Here is a 24,609-nt window from a genome sequence, read left to right as displayed (position 1 = left end):
GATCATGAGGCTGCAGCATCAGCAGAGAAAGGGAGTCAGGCGTCAGGGAGATGATGGTAAAACTGAAATTGGTGACGCAGTGATTGTGAAGTGAAGCAAGTCTACACTACAGAACAGCAGCCAGCAGGTGAGGTTGTGCACTGTTACTGTTTGTGGTTAAAAAATTATTGCAATGCAGGCTCAGTAATCCATAATCAGATTATCAGAAATGTATAATTTGAGTGAATCGGACTCACATATTCTGATATATTCTGAATCATTCATGTGACTCAAGTCATACATTTCTGATACTCTGATTAGGGATTACTGAGCGAGCATTGCAATACAGTATTTTTTAACCAAACAGTAACAGTGCACAACCTTACTATAAGTCACTCACATGATTCAGAATATATCACATATCAGTGTATGTGAGTAATTTATAGTGGGGTTGTGCACTGTTACTGTTTGGTTAAAATATTATTGCAAAGTTGCTGGGTCAGTAATACCTAATCAAATTATCAGAAATGTATGACTTGAGTTACTCACATGATTCAGAATATATCAGTGTATGTGAGTGACTTATAGTGAGGTTGTGTGAGTGTTGGAAATTTTAATTGTTTTTCTCACTTAAACAAGTATTATACTTGTCATGTGTGGTATACGGTTAAATAAGAAATTATGAATAGGGGGAAGGGGGGGGGTTGGGGCCTCTTTGCCCTAAAATGCCTCTTTTTGGTCCCAGTCCGGCCCTGATGACAACCCATATATCAGGATCCCTCTCCCCCTCTTTCCCCTATTTTTTTTTCCCTCCTCATTCCTCCCTTTTTTTGTTTTTAAATAGAGCTGTATTCAAATGATAGAAATTTGAAACCTGTTATTTTTCAAAAATGGTAAAATATCTGGGTAGTTTAACAACATCCATTTTTCCTTCTTTAATTGTATTATGTTTTCTGTTAACTTTGTTACAAATGTATTATGGATGTCAATCATTCTGCACAACTTATAAACCCAATAAAAAAAAATTTGAATTAAAAAAAAAAAAAAAGGAAATTCAAATTGTCTTTCTTTTTAAAATTTAGACCGTACCATTCTACTGAGATTACCAGTAGCTCAAAATCTTTTAGTATACGTACATCTAGAACAACTCCTACAGATCACTAATGTATGAGCGATTCTAGATGTACAGTATGTATGCTAAAAGATTTTGAGCTAACTGGTAATACATAAATATGATTTACTTTAAATGCAGTTCTGCTTTTTATTACACTCTGCAGTTGTGATATATATATATATATACTGTGTATATATATATATATATATATATATATATATATATATATATACACACATATACAGGGCTTTTTTGGGGGGTACTCACCGGTACTGAGTATCCCCACCTCTGCCAACTCATGACAGGTCATTTTTGTAATCAACATGTAAATACTCTAGTTTTCACAAGAGGGGCTGCAAAATACATCAGACATTGTAAATGATCTTGTTCCTTTGCTTTGCTCAAAGTTACTGAGGAGAAAATATCAATCAAAAATCAATGAGTAACGGCACCTTTTCTTTTACAAAAAAAGCACTGTATATATATATATTGTATACACACACAATTAAGTAGCTCTAATCCCTGCAGGACATTTAGCTCAGTGTGTACCAGATAAACCGCTGTACTCACAATCATGGTATGGTAATTTATTGTGACTGTGTCCTTGCCTGAGCCAGCTCCATTCCACTGTCTACACGAAGTGGTGCGCGCTCCAGCTGCTCGCACCTGAAGAGTCCGATCTGCGCAACCGTTCTCGTGACGTCATCATTACATTCCCACCCCATCTATCAATCATCAGCGTGATCTCAGCCACTCCTCTTTATATTTTACATATGGGCCAGCAAAGCAACACGTGACAGTGACATGGCAAACAAATTGGACAACTGCAAAAAGTAAAATAAACAGTGTAATAAAAAAAAAAAAAGCTTAGTCTATTTAGGTGCTCTGACTCTGGGTCAGTTCCATTTTCTAGCCCTGGTGCAATGGCACCTCTTGCACCGGCAGTAGGTCCGCCTCTGATTAACACATTATTTGATGTTTTACTTTGTGAATTTAATGTGTTTTTTTTAAAATATACACTCATTTCATCTGATGACTGCAACACATTCCAAAAAAGTTGGGACAGTCGACTGTCCCACCGTGTAACATCACCTTTTCTTTTAATAACACTTATTAAGCGTTTGGGCACTGAAGACACCAGTTGGTTCAGTTAGCAAGCGGAATTTTCTCCTGTTCATCCATTAGGCATGTCTTCCACTGCGCAACTGTACAGCTCTTATTTTGCACTTCATAATGCGCCACACATTCTCAATCAAGACAGGTCAGGTCTGCAGGCAGGCCATGCTAGCACCCTCACTCTCTGCTTATGCAACCATGCGCTTGTAATCCGGGCAGAATGTGGTTTGGCGTTGTCCTGCTGGAAAATGTAGGAACGTCCCAGTAAAATACGACGTCTGGATGGCAGCATATGTTGCTCTAAAATGTATACATATCTCTCTGCATTAATAGTGCCCTCACAGATGTGCAAGTTACCCATGCCATGGACACTGACACCCCCCATACCATGACATACGCTGGCTTTTGGACCCGATGCTGATAACAACTTGGATGGTAGTTTTCCTTTTTAGCCCGCAGAACACAACAGCTGTTTTTTCCCAAAAATTATTTTAAATATTGATCTGTCAGACCATAAAACAAGATTCCACTGTGCTATTGTCCATGTCTGAAGAGACCAAGCCCAGAGAAGTTGGTGGTGCTTCTGGACAGTGTTGATGTATGGCTTCTGCTTTGCATAGTGAAGCCTTATGTTGCATCTGTGGATGCAGCGGCGAATGGTGTTGACTGACAGAGGTTTACTAAAGTATTCCCAAGCCCATGTCAGGATATCTATTACAGACTCATGACGGTTTTTGAGACAGTGACGTCTGAGGGATCGGAGATCACGCGCATTCAGAAGTGGTTTTCAGCCTTAACCTTTACGCACCGAGATTTGACCGTATTCCTGGAATCTTTCCATTATATTGTGCACTGTAGAAGGTGAAATGCCTAAAATCCTACCGTTTTGTCTTTGAGGAATGTTGTTTTCAAAGTGTTGGATTATTCACTGACGCATCTGTTGGCAGATTGCCGAGCCTCGACCCATCATTGCTCTTGAAGGACTAGGCCTTTTTTTAGAGGTTCCTTATATACTATGATTGCCTCACCTGTTTCACATCACCTTTTATTTCAACTTGTCACATCGCTATTAGTCCTAAATTGCCCCCGTCCCAACTTTTTTGGAACGTGTTGCAGTCATCAGATTTGAAATGAGTTTATATTTTCAAAAATAAATTAAATTCACAAGTAAAACATCAAATAATGTGTTAATAATGTGTTTTCAACATTGGGGTTGTATATATACAGGGAGTGCAGAATTATTAGGCAAGTTGTATTTTTGAGGATTAATTTTATTATTGAACAACAACCATGTTCTCAATGAACCCAAAAAACTCATTAATATCAAAGCTGAATAGTTTTGGAAGTAGTTTTTAGTTTGTTTTTAGTTATAGCTATTTTAGGGGGATATCTGTGTGTGCAGGTGACTATTACTGTGCATAATTATTAGGCAACTTAACAAAAAACAAATATATACCCATTTCAATTATTTATTTTTACCAGTGAAACCAATATAACATCTCAAAATTCACAAATATACATTTCTGACATTCAAAAACAAAACAAAAACAAATCAGTGACCAATATAGCCACCTTTCTTTGCAAGGACACTCAAAAGCCTGCCATCCATGGATTCTGTCAGTGTTTTGATCTGTTCACTATCAACATTGCGTGCAGCAGCAACCACAGCCTCCCAGACACTGTTCAGAGAGGTGTACTGTTTTCCCTCCTTGTAAATCTCACATTTGATGATGGACCACAGGTTCTCAATGGGGTTCAGATCAGGTGAACAAGGAGGCCATGTCATTAGATTTTCTTCTTTTATACCCTTTCTTGCCAGCCACGCTGTGGAGTACTTGGACGCGTGTGATGGAGCATTGTCCTGCATGAAAATCATGTTTTTCTTGAAGGATGCAGACTTCTTCCTGTACCACTGCTTGAAGAAGGTGTCTTCCAGAAACTGGCAGTAGGACTGGGAGTTGAGCTTGACTCCATCCTCAACCCGAAAAGGCCCCACAAGCTCATCTTTGATGATACCAGCCCAAACCAGTACTCCACCTCCACCTTGCTGGCGTCTGAGTCGGACTGGAGCTCTCTGCCCTTTACCAATCCAGCCACGGGCCCATCCATCTGGCCCATCAAGACTCACTCTCATTTCATCAGTCCATAAAACCTTAGAAAAATCAGTCTTGAGATATTTCTTGGCCCAGTCTTGACGGTTCAGCTTGTGTGTCTTGTTCAGTGGTGGTCGTCTTTCAGCCTTTCTTACCTTGGCCATGTCTCTGAGTATTGCACACCTTGTGCTTTTGGGCACTCCAGTGATGTTGCAGCTCTGAAATATGGCCAAACTGGTGGCAAGTGGCATCTTGGCAGCTGCACGCTTGACTTTTCTCAGTTCATGGGCAGTTATTTTGCACCTTGGTTTTTCCACACGCTTCTTGCGACCCTGTTGACTATTTTGAATGAAACGCTTGATTGTTCGATGATCACGCTTCAGAAGCTTTGCAATTTTAAGAGTGCTGCATCCCTCTGCAAGATATCTCACTATTTTTGTCTTTTCTGAGCCTGTCAAGTCCTTCTTTTGACCCATTTTGCCAAAGGAAAGGAAGTTGCCTAATAATTATGCACACCTGATATAGGGTGTTGATGTCATTAGACCACACCCCTTCTCATTACAGAGATGCACATCACCTAATATGCTTAATTGGTAGTAGGCTTTCGAGCCTATACAGCTTGGAGTAAGACAACATGCATAAAGAGGATGATGTGGTCAAAATACTCATTTGCCTAATAATTCTGCACTCCCTGTATATATACATATATATATATATATATATATATATATATATATATATATATATATATATATATATAATTATTATTAAAGCGGTTCTAAAAATTTCTAAAAACATCATTAGAATACATATGTATTTTTAAGAACATCTATAATAATTTTTAATAATTATTCATATTTTTTACATTTTTTTTATTTAACATTTACATAACACGCTTGAGATAACTGTCTTCATGTGTGCTAATCCGACACTGTGTTAGACCTACAGAGTTTAACCTGATTCGCAATTTGCATATTTTACATTCCAATGTTCTTCACATAGAAGAAAATGTATTATGTATCTTTATATATATATAAGTATTATTTTGTAAGTATTTTTAAATACATATTTCTCTCTCTCTCTCTCTCTCTCTCTCTCTCTCTCTCTCTCTCTCTCTATATATATATATATATATATTATTTTGTAAAATATATATCTACATATATATATAGCTTCTATAGAATGGCCTAGCACTCACGGAATCCTAGCAGTACCGGGGTGCACATCAGAAACAATTTCAATAAATCCAAAAAGAGGAAGGCACTCACCGGATTTGACAAAGGGATCCTTTATTCCTTTAACATAGCGCAACGTTTCGGGGTGTTACCCTCGTTTTCAAACAAACAACCAGACCCAACACCATAACAGCTCCTTAAATACCCTTTTTCCCAATCACCCTGTGCAGGTGTGGCTCAGCTTGGGACACGCATCATCATGCTGCGCCTGTATCCTAGCAACCACTAGTAAATAAACATATTTGACAACCGAGTATTAAAAACAGTATTACTGACAAAATTATCTGACACATAACTAGCACTGTCAATTATACGACCTGCTAAATCATCATATCGTTTCATATTGTATATTAGCTAACAATACCTTATCAGGACTATAGCAAACTTAATTGAAGTAATCCATGCTCATTAGACTGTTACAAAATAATGCCTCAATATTCAGAAGCGTCATGACCTGTTATACCTACATTACAGCGCAATCTAACCGCTCATATTAAATCCGAACTGCCACTTGACCTTCTATAGAATACAGACATTATGGGTGGTAGTTATCAAGCCGTCTACTTTCCTGCCTTCGCCGGCCCAATACGCCCGCCTAAGCTCGCCTACCTTCGCCGCCGCGGACCTTGAATACGTTCGCCTAAGTTATCAAATAAAGCTGTCAAAAAGCCGCGGGGCGATGAGCAGCGGACTGTGAGAGTTATCACTCATCCGATCTCGCTGCTCTTCGGCTTTTTCCCAGCTTTATTGCTAGCCTGTCACTAAGCACCCACACTAACTACACTGTTCTATCCCTATACCGGCGCCCCCGGAGCCTCCCGCAACTCAATAAAGTTACTAACCCCTAAACCGCCGCTCCTAGACCCTGCCGCAACTCTGATAAATGTATTAACCTCTAAACCGCCGCTCCTAGACCCGGCCGCTACTCTGATAAATGTATTAACCCCTAAACCGCCGCTCCCGGACACCGCTGCCACCTACAGTATACCTAGTAACCCCTATCCTGCACCCCCCTATACCGTCGCCCTCTATAATAAAATTATTAACCCCTATCCTGCTGATCCCGCACCTCGCTGCAACTAAATAAATAGTTTAACCCCTAAACCGCCGCTCCCTGAACCCGCCGCAACCTATATTAAACCTATTAACCCCTATCCTGCCCCCCCTACACCGTCGTCACCTATAATAAATTTATTAACCCCTATCCTGCCCCCCACTATGCCGCCGCCACTGTAATAAAATTATTAACCCCTAAACCTAAGTCTAACCCTAACCCTAACGCCCCCCTAACTTAAATATTAATTAAATAAATCTAAATAATATTTCTATTATTAACTAAATTAATCCTATTTAAAACTAAATACTTACCTTTAAAATAAACCCTAATATAGCTACAATATAAATAATAATTATATTGTAGCTATCTTAGGATTTATATTTATTTTACAGGTAACTTTGTATTTATTTTAGGTAGTTAGAATAGTTATTAAATAGTTATTAACTATTTAATAACTACCTAGCTAAAAGAAATACAAAATTACCTGTAAAATAAATCCTAACCTAAGTTACAATTAAACCTAATACTACACTATCATTAAATTAATTAAATAAACTACCTACAAATAACTACAATTAAATACAATTACATAAACTAACTAAAGTACAAAAAATAAAAAAAGCTAAGTTACAAAAAATAAAAAAATAAGTTACAAACATTTTACAAATATTACAACAATTTTAAGCTACTTACACCTAATCTAAGCCTCCTAATAAAATAACAAACCCCCCCAAAATAAAAAAATGCCCTACCCTATTCTAAATTAAATAAAGTTCAAAGCTCTTTTACCTTACCAGCCCTTAAAAGGGCCATTTGTGGGGGCATGCCCCAAAAAGTTCAGCTCTTTTGCCTGTAAAAGAAAAATACAACCCCCCCCCAACATTAAAACCCACCACCCACATACCCCTAATCTAACCCAAACCCCCCCTTACAAAAATCTAACACTAATCCCCTGAAGATCATCCTACCTTGAGTCGTCTTCACTCAGCCGAGCAGCGATGGAACCCAAGTGGACATCCGGAGCGGAAGAAGTTAATCCTCCAAGCAGCGCTGAAGAAATCTTCCATCCGATGAAGTCATCATCCAGGCGGCGCTGAAGAAGTCTTCGATCCGGGCGATGTCATCTTCCAAGAGGCGCTGAAGAGGTCTTCTATCCGGGCGATGTCATCTTCCAAGCCGGGTCTTGAATCTTCCTCCCGCCGACGCGGAACATCCTTCTTCACCGACGGACTACGACGAATGAAGGCTCCTTTAAGGGACGTCATCCAAGATGGCGTCCCTCGAATTCCGATTGGCTAATAGGATTCTATCAGCCAATCGGAATTAAGGTAGGAAAAATCTGATTGGCTGATGGAATCAGCCAATCAGATTCAAGTTCAATCCGATTGGCTGATCCAATCAGCCAATCAGATTGAGCTTGCATTCTATTGGCTGATCGGAACAATTCTCAGTTTTTTTGCTTCAAAATACTTTTGCATACCTAATTTGCATATCTTACCCACAATTCTCTTGTGCATTGGAAACATTGCATATTAAGAATTTCTGGGGGCAAGCGGGATACTTGCTTAGATGTACTAATTTCCTATGCAAATATTTACATTGATTTAATTTTGAGACATGGAGGATTTTAATTTCAGTTTTTTATCTCCCCCCCCCCCCATAATTTTAATGAATTTTGGTTTAACCATGAAAATAGCTTTTCCAATGCAGCAATCAGAAATCTATCTCCTACTGATGAGTTCTAAAAAGAACGAAACAGGCTGTCTAGTGAGTGATTTCTGGTTTGCTGTCATATTCCTGTTTAAAAGGATCGCTGTGTTAAAACAGTATTTTGAAGCAAAAAAACTGAGAATTTGCATACCTAATTTGCATATCTTACCCACAATTCTCTTGTGCATTGGAAACATTGCATATTAAGAATTTCTGGGGGCAAGCGGGGATACTTGCTTAGATGTACTAATTTCCTATGCAAATATTTACATTGATTTATATATATATATATATATATATACACACACACACATTTGTATATATGTGTATATATGTATGTAAATACAAATATACACATATCCTTGATAAAATACAGATGGCGCAGGTCTCAAAGGAATTACTTCAATAATGTAGATATCTCTACCAAATAAAGGAGAAGGACTTGACGTGTGTATTAGAGCCAAAAGTTATATGTGCAATATACTCACTCCATAAAGTTGTATTATCAGCAAATCTGGAGCAGAGCTTCTTGCTATGTATATTTTAACCTAACTAGGAGAAAATGAAAAATCCAATGAGGATATAGTAAGCTACTTAGTATTAAAACAAATGGAAACTCACTCCATATAAATCCGATTTCCAGCGATGTCAGAGCAACAGAAAAAAGCAAAAGACACTATGTGTCGAATTAAAAAGAACAAAGCTTTTAATAGTAAGCTTAGCTCAACACGTTTCAACGTTAAAAACGTCTTTCTCAAGAGCAAATAAAAACAAATTTGAACTGCAGATTTTGCAGTGTTCGTCTTGGAGGTGTGTTTGGGGTCGTTATCATGTTGGAATACTGCCCTGCGGCCCATTCTCTGAAGGGAGGGGATCATGCTCTGCTTCAGTATGTCACAGTACTTGTTGGCATTCATGGTTCCCACAATGAACTATAGCTCCCCAGTGCCAGCAGCATTCATGCAGGCACAGACCGTGACACTCCCACCACCATGCTTGACTGTAGTGTAGGCAAGACACACTTGTCTTTGTACTCCTCACCTGGTTGCCGCCACACACGCTTGACATCATCTGAAGCAAATAATTTTATCTTGGTCTCATCGGACCACAGGACATGGTTCCAGTAATCCATGTTCTTAGCATGCTTGTCTTCAGAACACTGTTTGCAGGCTTTCTTGTGCATCATCTTTAGAAGAGGCTTCCTTCTGGGATGACAGCCATGCAGACCAATTTGATGCAGTGTGCGGTGTATGGTCTGAGCACTAACAGGCTGACCCCACACCCCTTCAACCTCTGCAGCAATGCTGGCAGCACTTATACATCTATTTCCCAAAGACAACTTCTGGCTAGGACACTGAGAACGTGCACTCAACTTCTTTGGTTGACCATGGCGAGGTCTGTTCTGAGTGGCACCTGTCCTGTGAAACCGCTGTATGGTCTTGCCCACCGTGCTGCAGCTCAGTTTCAGGGTCTTGGCAATCTTCTTATAGCCTAGGCCATTTTTATGTAGAGCAAAAAAAAATTTTTCAGATCCACAGAGAGTTCTTTGTCATGAGGTGCCATGTTGAACTTCCAGTGACCAGTATAAGAGAGTGTGAGAGCGATAACACCACATTTACCACACCTGCTCACCATTCACACTTGAGACCTTGTAACACTAACAAGTCCCATGACACCAGCTAGGGAAAATGGCTAATTGGGCCCAATTTGGACATCTCCACTTAGGGGTATACTCACTTTTGTTGCCAACGGTTTAGACATTAATGGCTGTGTGTTGAGTTATTTTGAGGGGACAGCAAATTTACACTGTGATACAGGCTGTACACTCACTACTTTACATTGTAGCAAAGGGTCATTTCTTCAGTGTTGTCACATGAAAAGATATAATGAAATATTTACAAAAATGTGAGGGATGTACTCAGTTTTGTGAGATACTGTGTATATATAAATATATATATAAACACACAAACACATATTTAGACATATCTATGTGCATAAATATGTAAAAGCCCCTTGCAGACCTTTTTTTTAATCAAACACAGTGTACCATATATCTTTGAGTCCTTATATACTTTAAAAAAAATTAAATAAGTTTTATCAGAAAGTTTTTGTATGAGTGTAATTGTACTTTAAAGTGTATTTATGTTGTGTTTAATGCAACTTTTTTCTTCCCCTACCATTTACACAAATTTACAAGTTGCGCTAAACCGGCTATCATAAATTGCGATTGCACTCAAGCAAAAGCGTTTACTTTCAACTTAATACACATGCTATTTCCGTAGCACGCAAAAAGCCGAAAAAGACACTAAAAAAGCAGAAAAAAGCCAATATCTCTTGCGCCACTTGTAATCAAGCCTTATGCGTGCCTGTGTTTTAAAAGATATCAGTCTTTGTTTGGGCATATTTGCAGAAACAGTAACTGCATCTTTTGAAAGTGATTTTGAATAGTTTTTATGAGATAATGTCAGTTCATCTAGCCGACAAAATAATTAAATTGTGCACATCAAGAATAACAAGTTAATTGATTTTGTCGGATAATTGAAAATAAATACAATTAAAAAAAATATAACTTTTATTCTGATATCATTGATAAAGATATGCAGTAAATGTAAAGTAAAAAAGCAAATATTCTCACTGATTTCCAGAACTAGAGAACTTACATTCCTTTTTCTCTCTATTCCTTTACAGCTTGTAACCAAAAAGTAACATGCAAAGCTCGCACCTTTTATTCCGACTTCCACGTTATTTATTGGTTGTCAAATAACAACTTTATAGAAGACGAGCACCCTGATGGGAGGGTGATGGAGTTACCTGACACGTAAGAACCTTCTTCTCTATGCATTAGACCAATACGATGTAGCATTTATTCAGGTCAAAATGTTTGACCATAGCAGATTAAAAAACAATTTATTTAGAATGTGATGTCATATTCACAACTGGTGGTGTATAATCTTGTGCTTTTTTTGGATTAGATAGAAATATCAGAAGTGAATCCAAAGCATCATCATTTATCTTTTCAAGTTTGAGGTGTTGCACAAAACGCGTCTGCATTTTGACTACTTTGTGCCCCTTGTGTTATATTTTCTAATAAACAAACACCTACCTTTGAGGCCGTGTTGTCGGTTTTGTCTCTTTGTCTACAGGAGTAGGAGGAGTGCAGATGCTCTCTAGTCAGTTTGGATTGGATATTGATATTCAGGGTGGGGGACACTGCTACCTGCACTCATCTGCTTCCTGGCAGTGTAGTATACATGGTTCCTACTATGGTTGTGAGCACTACAGTAACTGAGTATATAGTTTATGAAGAAACTCACAGAAGCCTTCTTCACCTATATATAGAGAACTATTGGCTAGATTACGAGTCTTGCGTTAGCCTTAAAATGCAGCGTTGAGAGGTCCCAACGCTGCTTTTTAACGCCCGCTGGTATTACGAGTCTGGCAGGTACAGGTGTACTGCTCACTTTTCTTCCACGACTCGAGCTTACCGCAAATCCCCTTACGTCAATTGCGTATCCTATCTTTTTAATGGGATTTGCCTAACGCCGGTATTACAAGTCTTGGAAGAAGTGAGCGGTAGACCCTCTCCTGTCAAGACTCCTACCGCATTTAAAAGTTAGTAGTTAAGAGTTTTATGGGCTAACGCTGTAACATAAAACTCTTAACTAAAGTGATAGAAAGTACACTAACACCCATAAACTACCTATTAACCCCTAAACCGAGACCCTCCCCCACATCGCAAACACTTAAATAAACTTTTTAACCCCTAATCTGCCGACTGGACATCGCCGCCACTGTAATAAATATATTAACCCCTAAACCGCCGCACTCCTGCCTCGCAAACACTAGTTAAATTTTATTAACCCCTAATCTGCCGTCCCTAACATCGCCGACACCTACCTACATTTATTAACCCCTAATCTGCCGACCCCAACGTCACTGCAACTATATTAAATGTATTAACCCCTAAACCTAAGTATAACCCCCCTAACTTAAATATAATTAAAACAAACAAAATACAATTACTACATTTAAATAAATTAAACTAAATACTTACCTATAAAATAAACCCTAAGATAGCTACAATATAACTATTAGTTACATTTGTATCTATCTTAGGGTTTATATTTATTTTACAGGCAACTTTGTATTTATTTTAACTAGGTACAATAGTTATTAAATAGTTATTAACTATTTAATAACTACCTAGTTAAAATAAGTACAAATTTACCTGTAAAATAAATCATAACCTAAGTTAAAATTACACCTAACACTACACTATCATTAAATTAATTTACTAAATTACCTACAATTAAATACAATTAAATTAAATAAACTAAAGTACAAAAAAACCCACTAAATTACAGAATTTTTTTTTTTACATTTTTTAAACTAATTACACCTACTCTAATCCCCCTAATAAAATAAAAAAGCCCCCCAAAATAATAAAAATCCCTACCCTTTACTAAATTACAAATAGCCCTTAAAAGGGCCTTTTGCGGGGCATTGCCCCAAAGTAATCAGCTCTTTTACCTGTAAAAAAAATACAATACCCTCCAGATGGATGGATGGAGATAGAAGATGCCGCCTGGATGAAGCCTTCTGCCCGTCTGGAGGTCCTCTTCTGCCCGGATCGGATGAAGACTTCTACCCCTCTGGAGGTCCACTTGTGCCTGGCTGGGTGAAGACTTCTCAAGGTAGGGTGATCTTCAAGAGGGTAGTGTTAGTTTTTTTTAAGGGGGGATTGGGTGGGTTTTAGAGTAGGGTTGGGTGTGTGGGTGGTGGGTTTTAATGTTGGGGGGGTATTGTATTTTTTTTACAGGTAAAAGAGCTGATTACTTTGGGGCAATGCCCCGCAAAAGGCCCTTTTAAGGGCTATTTGTAATTTAGTATAAGGTAGGGAATTTTATTATTTTGGGGGGCTTTTTTATTTTATTAGGGGGATTAGATTAGGTGTAATTAGTTTAAAAAAAAATTAATTATTTTTTTATTTTCTGTAATTTAGTGTTTGTTATTTTTCGTACTTTAGTTTATTGTAGTTAATTGTAGTTAGTTTATGTAATTAATTTAATGATAGTGTAGTGTTAAGTGTAATTGTAATTTAGATTAGGATTTATTTTACAAGTAAATTTGTACTTATTTTAACTAGGTAGCTATTAAATAGTTAATAACTATTTAATAACTATTCTACCTAGTTAAAATAAATACAAACTTACCTGTAAAATAAAAATAAACCCTAAGCTAGCTACAATGTTATATTGTTATATTGTAGATATCTTAGGGTTTATTTTATAGGTAAGTATTTAGTTTTAAATAGGAATAATTTATTTAATTGTAGTTATTTTATTTAGATTTATTTAAATTATATTTAAGTTAGGGGGGTGTTAGGGTTAGGGTTAGACTTAGGTTTAGGGGTTAATAACTTTATTATAGTGGCGGCGACGTTGGCTGCCACAGATTAGGAGTTAATAAGTGTAGGTAGGTTGCGGCGGCGTTGGGGGGGTCAGATTAGGGGGTTAATAAATATAATGTAGGGTTCGGAGATGTTGGGGGCAGCAGATTAGGGGTTCATAGGGATAATGTAGGTAGCGGCGGTGTCCGGAGCGGCAGATTAGGGGTTAATAATATAATGCAGGTGGCGATGATGTCGGGGATGGCAGATTAGGGGTTAATAAGTATAAGATTAGGGGTGTTTAGACTCGGGGTTCATGTTAGGGTGTTAGGTGTAGACATAAAATTCCTTTCCCCATAGGAATCAATGGGGCTGCGTTAAGAGCTGAACGCTGCTTTTTTGCAGGTGTTAGGTTTTTTTTCAGCCGGCTCAGCCCCATTGTTTCCTATGGGGAAATCGTGCACAAGCACGTTTAGCCAGCTTACCACTACCGTAAGCAACGCTGGTATTGAGGTGAGATGTGGAGCTAAATTCTGCTCTATGCTTTAAAAAAAACCGTAATACCAGCGTTGTCTTAAGGGAGCGGTAAAAAAAAGGCTTGTTAGCAACGCACCCCCGTTACCGCAAAACTCGTAATCTCTGTGTATCAATGTAGAAGAACTAACCAAGAAAATCCAAGTCCTTGTTGGTCAGTCTGGCAGTTCTTCCCTAATACTAGGAGGAGGAAAAGATTCCCCAACCCCAAGAGCTCTATAAAACCTTCCCCACCTCACAGGTACCTCAGCCTACTGTATAGCAAAGCAAAATGAGGCAGGAAAATTAATAACAGCAAAAAATAAAAGGAGCAGGGGGAAAAATAGATACAAAAATACAGGTTGGGTTCTCGTGGACTCTCACCACTATGATTTTTTTTTTATCAGGTAAGCAAAAATCATGTCTTCTTTCATACAGGTGGTGAAAGTCCACAATCTATTACTACTAGGAACTATATACCCAAGCTGTGGACTCCATAAGTAATTAGACACAAACGGTTAGATTTAGAGTTTTGTCGGTAACGACCCGAAAAGCTAACGCTGGCTTTTTTCTGGCCGCACCATAAAAATAACTCTGGTATTGAGAGTCCACATAAAGGCTGCGTTAGGCTCCAAAAAAGGAGCGTAGAGCATATTTAACGCAGCTTCAACTCTCGATACCAGAGTTGCTTACGGACGCGGCCAGCCTCAAAAACGTGCTCGTGCATGATTCCCCCATAGAAAACAATGGGGCTGTTTGAGATGAAAAAAAACCTAACACCTGCAAAAAAGCCGCGTTCAGCTCCTAACGCAGCCCCATTGTTTGCTATGCGGAAACACTTCCTACGTCTGCACCTAACACCCTAACATGTACCCCGAGTCTAAACACCCCTAACATTACACTTATTAACCCCTAATCTGCCGCCCCCGCTATCGCTGACCCCTGCATATTATTATTAACCCCTAATCTGCCGCTCCGTAAACCGCCGCTACTTACATTATCCCTATGTACCCCTAATCTGCTGCCCTAACATCGCCGACCCCTATATTATATTTATTAACCCCTAATCTGCCCCCCACAATGTCGCCTCCACCTGCCTACACTTATTAACCCCTAATCTGCCGAGCGGACCTGAGCGCTACTATAATAAAGTTATTAACCCCTAATCCGCCTCACTAACCCTATAATAAATAGTATTAACCCCTAATCTGCCCTCCCTAACATCGCCGACACCTAACTTCAATTATTAACCCCTAATCTGCCGACTGGAGCTCACCGCTATTCTAATAAATGTATTAACCCCTAAAGCTAAGTCTAACCCTAACACTAACACCCCCCTAAATTAAATATAATTTACATCTAACTAAATTAATTATCTCTTATTAAATAAATTATTCCTATTTAAAGCTAAATACTTACCTGTAAAATAAATCCTAATATAGCTACACTATAAATTATAATTATATTATAGCTATTTTAGGATTAATATTTATTTTACAGGTAACTTTGTAATTATTTTAACCAGGTACAATAGCTATTAAATAGTTAAGAACTATTTAATAGTTACCTAGTTAAAATAATAACAAAATTACCTGTAAAATAAATCCTAACCTAAGTTACAATTAAACCTAACACTACACTATCATTAAATTAATTAAATAAAATATCTTTAATTACCTACAATTAAACCTAACACTACACTATCAATACATTAATTAAATACAATATCTAGAAATAACTACAATGAAATAAACTAACTAAAGTACAAAAAATAAAAAAGAACTAAGTTACAAAAAATAAAAAAATATTTACAAACATAAGAAAAATATTACAACAATTTTAAACTAATTACACCTATTCTAACCCCCCTAATAAAATAACAAAGCCCCCCAAAATAAAAAAATGCCCTACCCTATTCTAAATTACTAAAGTTCAAAGCTCTTTTACCTTACCAGCCCTGAACAGGGCCCTTTGCGGGGCATGCCCCAAGAAGTTCAGCTCTTTTGCCTGTAAAAAAAAACATACAATACCCCCCCCCCCCCCAACATTACAACCCACCACCCACATACCCCTAATCTAACCCAAACCCCCCTTAAACAAACCTAACACTAAGCCCCTGAAGATCATCCTACCTTGTCTTCACCTCACCGGGTATCACACCGATCCGTCCTGGCTCCGATATCTTCATCCAACCCAAGCGGGGGCTAGACATCCACTGAAGAAGTCCAGAAGAGGGTCCAAAGTCTTCATCCTATCCGGGAAGAAGAGTAGATCCGGACTGGCAACCATCATCTTCCAAGCGGCATCTTCTATCTTCATCCGATGAGGACCGGCTCCATCCTGAAGACCTCCACCGCGGACCCATCTTCATCCGGCGACGTCCAACTGAAGAATGACGATTCCTTTAAGGGACGTCATCCAAGATGGCGTCCCTCGAATTCCGATTGGCTGATAGGATTCTATCAGCCAATCGGAATTAAGGTAGGAATATTCTGATTGGCTGATGGAATCAGCCAATCAGAATCAAGTTCAATCCGATTGGCTGATCCAATCAGCCAATCAGATTGAGCTCGCATTCTATTGGCTGTTCCGATCAGCCAATAGAATGCAAGCTCAATCTGTTGGTGTTAGGGGCAGCAGATTAGGGGTACATAGCTATAATGTAGCTGGCGGCTCTTTGCGGTCGGCAGATTAGGGGTTAATTATTGTAGGTAGCTGGCGGCGACGTTGTGGGGGGCAGATTAGGGGTTAATAAATATAATATAGGGGTCGGCGGTGTTAGGGGCAGCAGATTAGGGGTACATAAGGATTACGTAGTTGGCGGTCGGCAGATTAGGGGTTAAAAAAATGTAATCGAGTTGCGGCGATGTGGGGGGACCTCGGTTTAGGGGTACATAGGTAGTTTATGGGTGTTAGTGTACTTTAGAGTACAGTAGTTAAGAGCTTTATAAACCGGCGTTAGCCCAGAAAACTACTGACTTTTTTCCTGCGGCTGGAGTTTTGTCGTTAGATTTCTAACGCTCACTTCAGACACGACTCTAAATACCGGAGTTAGAAAAATCCCATTGAAAAGATAGGATACGCAATTTACGTAAGGGGATCTGCGGTATGGAAAAGTCGCGGCTGAAAAGTGAGCGTTAGACCCTTTTTTGAGTGACTCCAAATACTGGAGGTAGCCTAAAACCAGCGTTAGGAGCCTCTAACGCTGGTTTTCACGGCTACCGCCAAACTCTAAATCTAGGCCAAAGGGATTTAAAAAAACATTTTTCACTGAAAAACTAAATCCACAACCCCAAAAGAACCCAAAAGGGCATTTTTTTAACACACTTAAATTGTAATTAATAGGCAAAAATTAATCAAGTTGAGACAACTGCCTGAAGGACTTTTTTTTTTACCAAAGGCTGCATCAGAATTAAGGGCAAGATTACAAGGTATTTGGGATAGCAGACCACAGTACTGACTGATTCGGATTGCAGCTTACAAGACTCACAGGCTTGGAGAGGGCTCCCATGACAGACAGATCCTTAATGCCTTCAAAAAGAGGTTTCACTGCAAGGAAAACAGAAACAGAGGCGCCACATGTGTAGATCAATCAAAACAGACAATATCCAAGTTAGGTGAGATACAGGATACTCACAAACGTGAAGGCACTCTCTTGTGCCTGTAGGAGCGGGCTGGTATTTAAACAGCAAACCAGCTAGCTGTACCAAGGGATCCCCGTCAGGATATCCTCGCAACAGTAATCCTTCACTAGATTGATTCCAGCAAAAAGGAAAAAATGTTCAGAGGGGAGGAAGGCTAAACAGCCTTATGGTTACTGGCAAGGGAAATGCCACACGAACACCAAATTTGTTAAAAAGTATCAAGTATTTTATTTTACAAAAGATAAAAAATACCATCAATAACAAATTACAGCTTGGTGTATTTAATGGCAAATCTCCTTGTATATAGAGATAATAGCGACGCGTTTCTCAGGGAAGACCCTGTTTCATCAGGCTTGTATACTCTAGAACCATTTAAAACCCCTTTATATAGGGATCAGTAACCATATGTTTGCAATAAACCCTCCCCTTCCTTGACATAAACCAATGAAACCTTTTCTTTCCGAAAGCTTCCACTTGTTGCCTTAATTAGAAGTTTATAATAGTTTTTCCTTTAGTATTATGTCCACTTGATCAGTAATCTGTGAGCCCATATCCTAATGTGGTTATGTGTGATGTTAGATCTAGATCGTAATGTGTCGATTGTGAGATAATTAAAAGTGTATGAATGTAAACATACTTCATCGGTGATCGTTTTTTGACCAATTAAAAGCCTGCTTTAGAAGGCTTGTACAATTTGAAACACCTAATTGGTTCATGTGCTCTTAGTTTGATGACTACAATTACCATCATACCTCTCTACCGGAACTATAAGGAAATAGAATTTGCCTAATTGTGAATTGTTCTCTGACCGTCTAATTTCAGTGACTACAAGTACCATAATGCTTCTCTAGTCTCTACCGGAAGTGCCCGGATAGTGTGTCTGCGTGACTGTTATTTTGTAGTCTTTTTCGTCTAAGTGGGGGCTTGTACTTAATAATCCATTCGATTGGTTGGTGTCACATTCCCACTTTAACTGCAGTTTGACTCTGATGGACTACAACTCCCATCATGCTTCTCTGTGTCCAATAGAAACCGCTATCTGGTGTCTAATGGGCATCCACTTGGAGTCTCCCTATACAGGCGCATTTGGTTCACTCGCAATGGTTTTGCAGATGTACCCATTGCGCTCCTAAGTGTAATGGTGGGGGCAGAATTACATACTCTAAATTATGAATAACATGTTAATGAATAATATGATTGCTCTAAAACAATTTGCTCCATTGCTTATAATACTCGATCTTTAATTAGGTCAATGTGATAGCACAATAACAAATGTAAAGTGCTGTAAATAAACTTTGCTGAATACACTCTATATACTTTAACTATGAGATTAAAAACGTGTACCGATTTAAACATAAAAATATAATGTCAGTGCATATAAATTTATAGTTAAAGTGACTCAACCTTTTGCACCTAATGTATATATTTTTCTAACTAATAAAAAATGTTGGTGCACCTTAATCTAAATTATATGTATTATTTTATACCATATATTAGTCATCAGCCTTATGACAATGGTAATATTAATGAAGATAAAGATTATGCTAAGTGTGGTGTTCAATATTATGCTGAATGTGTATGAGTGGTCCTATTATTACCACTGGTGGCTGTCAAAACCTAAGTGCGTGTATATATGTGTAATTTTCAAACATAGTGAAAATGATTGTGATAGTGAATTCCTAATAGTGTTTAAAGCTACCACTTAATACCACTTATAATGATGATGAAGTGTTGATGTCACCTATACTGCTGTGTCTATGATTATTTATCATGTGTATGATGGTGTGATAAATTATTATCCCAATTGGATGTAACTAGGCAGCAAGTGAGCTCGGAAAGTAAAGTATACCAAGAATTCCCACTGTTTAACACAGTGAAAAAAGGAAATATAAAGGACATCACCAAATCAGTGAATGATACCGTGTTAAACATACAAATCTTAAAAAAAAAAAAAATTTGTTAACAGAGCCCATAATAATTATAACCATAGTATACTAATAACTTCAGAAATTGACATATTATGAAATAGCTTAAGAAAACGCAGCAGAGTCTATGACTTCATTGAGGCCAGTTGGAAATAAACTATTGAATTTAAAGATCCAATATGTTTCTCTTTGTCTCAACTTACTGAACCTATTGTACAGATTACTTTTAGGAATACATTCTATTGGGGTGATTTTAAATGGACATTTACCAGATATAGATTTTTGACAGGTGTGACGGGATACGCTATGTTTAGATGATTTTACCTTAATGTTTCTTAAGTGTTCACTCCACCGAGTTCTGACCTTCCTACAGGTCCTGCCTATATATTGTATCCCACATTCGCATGTGAGTACATAGATAACAAAATTAGAGTCACAAGTCATTTTGTTTTTGATGGAAAAAGTCTCCCCGGTGTTATGTGAAACAATCTCAGTGGAACCTTGCGTGATGTGGTCACACATAAAACAAAGTTTCTTTCCACATCTAAAAGCTCCTATCCTATTAAAGATGTCATTACCTTTCTTTCTTGTTCCTCTAGACTTATTCACCATATTCCTTTTTGACATAACAACCTTACTAGGAGCTAGTTTCTGTTTATATGTAGGTGCTCTTTTAAAAACTAATTTTGGTTGTAGTGGTAAAGTTTTATTTAAAATCGGATCTTTAAGGAGGATAGGCCAATGTTTTTTTAGAACTTTGTTAATGATTCTGTGGTTAGAATTATACTGTGTGACAAATAGTGGTTGTTTGTTAAATGTAGTTTCTTTCTGGCTATTATGTTGATCTGAGGTAGTGACTGTTGATAGCAAAAGTTCCCTATCAAGGTCCCTGGCTCTCTGTTGGCCCGAATTAATTAATTCAGAGGGATACCCTTTTTCTAGGAATCTGGATGTGAGTATGCTTGCTTGTTTATTATATTGTTCTACTGTGCTGCAGTTCCTGCGTAGACGACAGAACTGACTATACGGAATATTTGTTTTCCATCTTGTTAGATGGTTGCTTTGGAAATGTAAAAAATTATTACAGTCCACTTTTTTAAAAAAAGTGGATGTTGATATATTACCTATTGCATCCCATGATAGTGTCACATCTAAAAATTCAATATTGTTTTTTTGTATATTATGTGTAAAACTGATACCCATACTGTTCCTATTAAGATGTGCAACAAAGTCAAGAGCCTCAGGTACTGAACCATCAAAAATAAATATTAGATCATCTATGTAACGGCCATAGAACACCAGATTGCCCCTCCATCGCGAGTTGTAGATATATAGATCCTCAAATTGACCCATAAAAAGGTTTGCGAAACTGGGGGCAAATCTGGTGCCCATGGCCGTTCCTTTGATCTGTAAATAAAAAGTGTCCAAAAACTGAAAATAATTGTGTTTCAGAATAAAATTAATAAGTGATAGCAAATAATCCTGTTGTTGTTCAGGCATGAAGAAGTCTCTATTCAAATACATCTGTGTGGAGGATATCCCTAGATTATGAGATATATTAGAATAAAGGGACCCCACATCACATGATAGCCACAGATAGTTCCCCTTGTTTTTAATGTCGGATATTTTGTTCAGGAGGTCTCTTGTATCTTTGATGTAAGAAGGGAGATTTATGACATATCTCTGGAGATAGATATCTATGTACTCCGATAGTTTATCAGTTATGCTATTCATGCCCGCTATGATGGGTCTACCTGGCGGGATTCTTTCGTTTTTGTGGAGTTTAGGCAGATGGTAATAATACGGTGTGCTGGGGTGGTCAGGTGTGAGATATCTTTTCTCTTTTTTTGTGAGGATATTCTCCATAAGACCTTGTTCTAATAAAAGATTTAGTTTCTTTGTATAATCTGTAGTGGGATCGAAAGACAATTTAGTGTAGTAATTAGTGTCATCTAGGATCCGTCGGGCCTCTTTAATGTAATCAGAATAGTTCTGTAAAACTATGCCACCACCCTTGTCTGCCTGACGGATGACCAGATTTTTGTCATCCGTCAGGCTTCTAAGGGCCCTGGCTTCATTAGGCCATGTACGCTTTTTGCCTATAATTCTATTGGGCATAGACTCAAAGTCTTCTAAGACTAGTTGTTGGTATAGGTCTATATAGGACACTTCCTCTTTAGGCGGGTGAAAAGTTGACAGAGGTGCCAGAGAAGTATGAATTACTCCTTCGAACAGCTCTTCTGTTAATTGGCTAGGCTCATATGTTAATATGGAGGTGGAGTTTCTTGTTTGTTGTGTATCTAATAGTATCGGGGCCCCTTCAATGTTGTGTTTTCTCATAGCTTTGACAGCAAAGTACCTTTGTAACGCTAGTTTGCGAGTATATTTGTTGAGGTCAACAAATAATTCAAATATATTGTGAGAATTCGGAGGGCAGTAAGACAATCCCCTTCCCAACACCCTGATTTCATCGTCAGTGAGGGAATGTGAGGAGAGGTTAAAAATCCCTTTCTTTAATTTCTGAAGTCTTTCTTTTTGGTAGGTTTTCCCTCTCCCTCTCCTTCCCCGTTTGGGTAAGGTCTTTTCTTTTGATTGGTTGAGGGATTGGGTTTCCTCCATAGGGGTGCCAGATTGGGGGTCCCTAAAAAAACCTCAGATGAAGTTGATGGAATATTATCCATTCTATGTGTAGTAGACCTATCTACCCTAGGGTGGTCAAAGGTATTGTCTTGTACTGAATTCAGAGCTTGAAACCTATTTGAGACTGGAATATGGTTAGGGTTGTTATATTCATGGTGTTCTACCATTCCTCTGTAGTCTCTGTCTGAATATGTAAATCTGTGGGAATTATCCCCATTGGCTTGATGTTGGTTCTCACGCGGAAAAAATGTGTTATTATGTGGATAGTTGTTATTGTGATTGATATGTTGAATTGTATTCCTTCCTGAAGTATCCTTATTATGGTAGTTGTGTTTATTTTTATTTCTGTTCCTATTCTGTCGTTTGTGATTCTGTACTACAGTCCAATCACTATTTGTATTGGTTTTAGTTCTATTATAAGTGTATACTTCACCTTTATTATAATCATCCTCATCTCTCTTTAGTTTTGAATTTTTGTTAGTAATAATCTCTGTCTGAAAATCATCAACTGATTTGATGGTCTGATTATTAAGTTTAAGGTATTCTGGATGTTCTTTGAACTTTTCTAATTCCTTTTGTGTAGAATCTATCTCTATCCCAATCTCATCTACCAAATGTTGTCTGTGAGAGATGAGCAAGTCAATAAGATTAAATGAACATTCATCTAAAATATTATACCATTTTGTCAGTAGTTCTGGGTTATTCTTAAAAGAACAATTCTTAAAAACACCTAAACCTCTAGGGATCTGTTTCTTTTCTTTGTATTTTTTCAAACACTCTAGATCCCACCAATGCCTATTCTCATTTTTCAGTAAATCTTCCAATTTAGAGAAAAGGCTTTCTATACTAGCATTGATGGCAGGGTCTATGATAGTTTGTATACAACCCTCATTATTAGTGGAATTTTGTCTCCTTAGTGCTCTTTCAGAGGAGGATAACATAGTAAAAAAGCAGCTCTCCTATCAAACCAAACCGGTACTTGACTGCAAAAAGTATTAAGAGGGATATTGTGATATTAGAGTAATACCACAAATCCCCTATAGGAGGCGCTAATGACTCAGGGCAGAAAATAGTACTGAAATACAATCAAAAAACCCTTTGGTGATACCAAAAATGTAAAAAAACTATAAAACAATATATAGAAAATAAATGGTAAAATCTGTAAAATGTAAAATATAAAACATAAAATATAATGATAGAATAAAAAATATATATATGAGAATACAGACGTATCAATAGGTGAAATGGGAAAGATCCCAACTGAAGTCCAAATAAGTCCAAATAAATGGAAGTAGAAATAGAAGGCAGCTCTCGGTCTTCACCCAAACGATGGTGTATCTTCAAAAAGAGGTTTCACTGCAAGGAAAACAGAAACAGAGGCGCCACATGTGTAGATCAATCAAAACAGACAATATCCAAGTTAGGTGAGATACAGGATACTCACAAACGTGAAGGCACTCTCTTGTGCCTGTAGGAGCGGGCTGGTATTTAAACAGCAAACCAGCTAGCTGTACCAAGGGATCCCCGTCAGGATATCCTCGCAACAGTAATCCTTCACTAGATTGATTCCAGCAAAAAGGAAAAAATGTTCAGAGGGGAGGAAGGCTAAACAGCCTTATGGTTACTGGCAAGGGAAATGCCACACGAACACCAAATTTGTTAAAAAGTATCAAGTATTTTATTTTACAAAAGATAAAAAATACCATCAATAACAAATTACAGCTTGGTGTATTTAATGGCAAATCTCCTTGTATATAGAGATAATAGCGACGCGTTTCTCAGGGAAGACCCTGTTTCATCAGGCTTGTATACTCTAGAACCATTTAAAACCCCTTTATATAGGGATCAGTAACCATATGTTTGCAATAAACCCTCCCCTTCCTTGACATAAACCAATGAAACCTTTTCTTTCCGAAAGCTTCCACTTGTTGCCTTAATTAGAAGTTTATAATAGTTTTTCCTTTAGTATTATGTCCACTTGATCAGTAATCTGTGAGCCCATATCCTAATGTGGTTATGTGTGATGTTAGATCTAGATCGTAATGTGTCGATTGTGAGATAATTAAAAGTGTATGAATGTAAACATACTTCATCGGTGATCGTTTTTTGACCAATTAAAAGCCTGCTTTAGGAGGCTTGTACAATTTGAAACACCTAATTGGTTCATGTGCTCTTAGTTTGATGACTACAATTA

The 24,609-nt window shown here is 37.9% G+C and overlaps 1 protein-coding gene across 1 annotated transcript in view; it reads left to right on the top strand.

Moving 5' to 3' along the window:
- Positions 1-24,609, top strand: part of LOC128652162 (interleukin-1 receptor type 2) — a 90,029-nt gene that overhangs the window by 10,962 nt on the left and 54,458 nt on the right. The window contains exon 4 of the mRNA XM_053705105.1: positions 10,993-11,122. Within this exon, the coding sequence (XP_053561080.1) occupies positions 10,993-11,122 (130 nt within the window). The remainder of the gene's footprint in view (positions 1-10,992; positions 11,123-24,609) is intronic.

Source organism: Bombina bombina, chromosome 3, assembly GCF_027579735.1.
Source record: "Bombina bombina isolate aBomBom1 chromosome 3, aBomBom1.pri, whole genome shotgun sequence".
Classification (NCBI taxonomy): domain Eukaryota; kingdom Metazoa; phylum Chordata; class Amphibia; order Anura; family Bombinatoridae; genus Bombina; species Bombina bombina.
The sequence above is the reverse complement of the archived record's forward strand: the minus strand, read 5'-3'. Positions and strand labels throughout refer to the sequence as shown.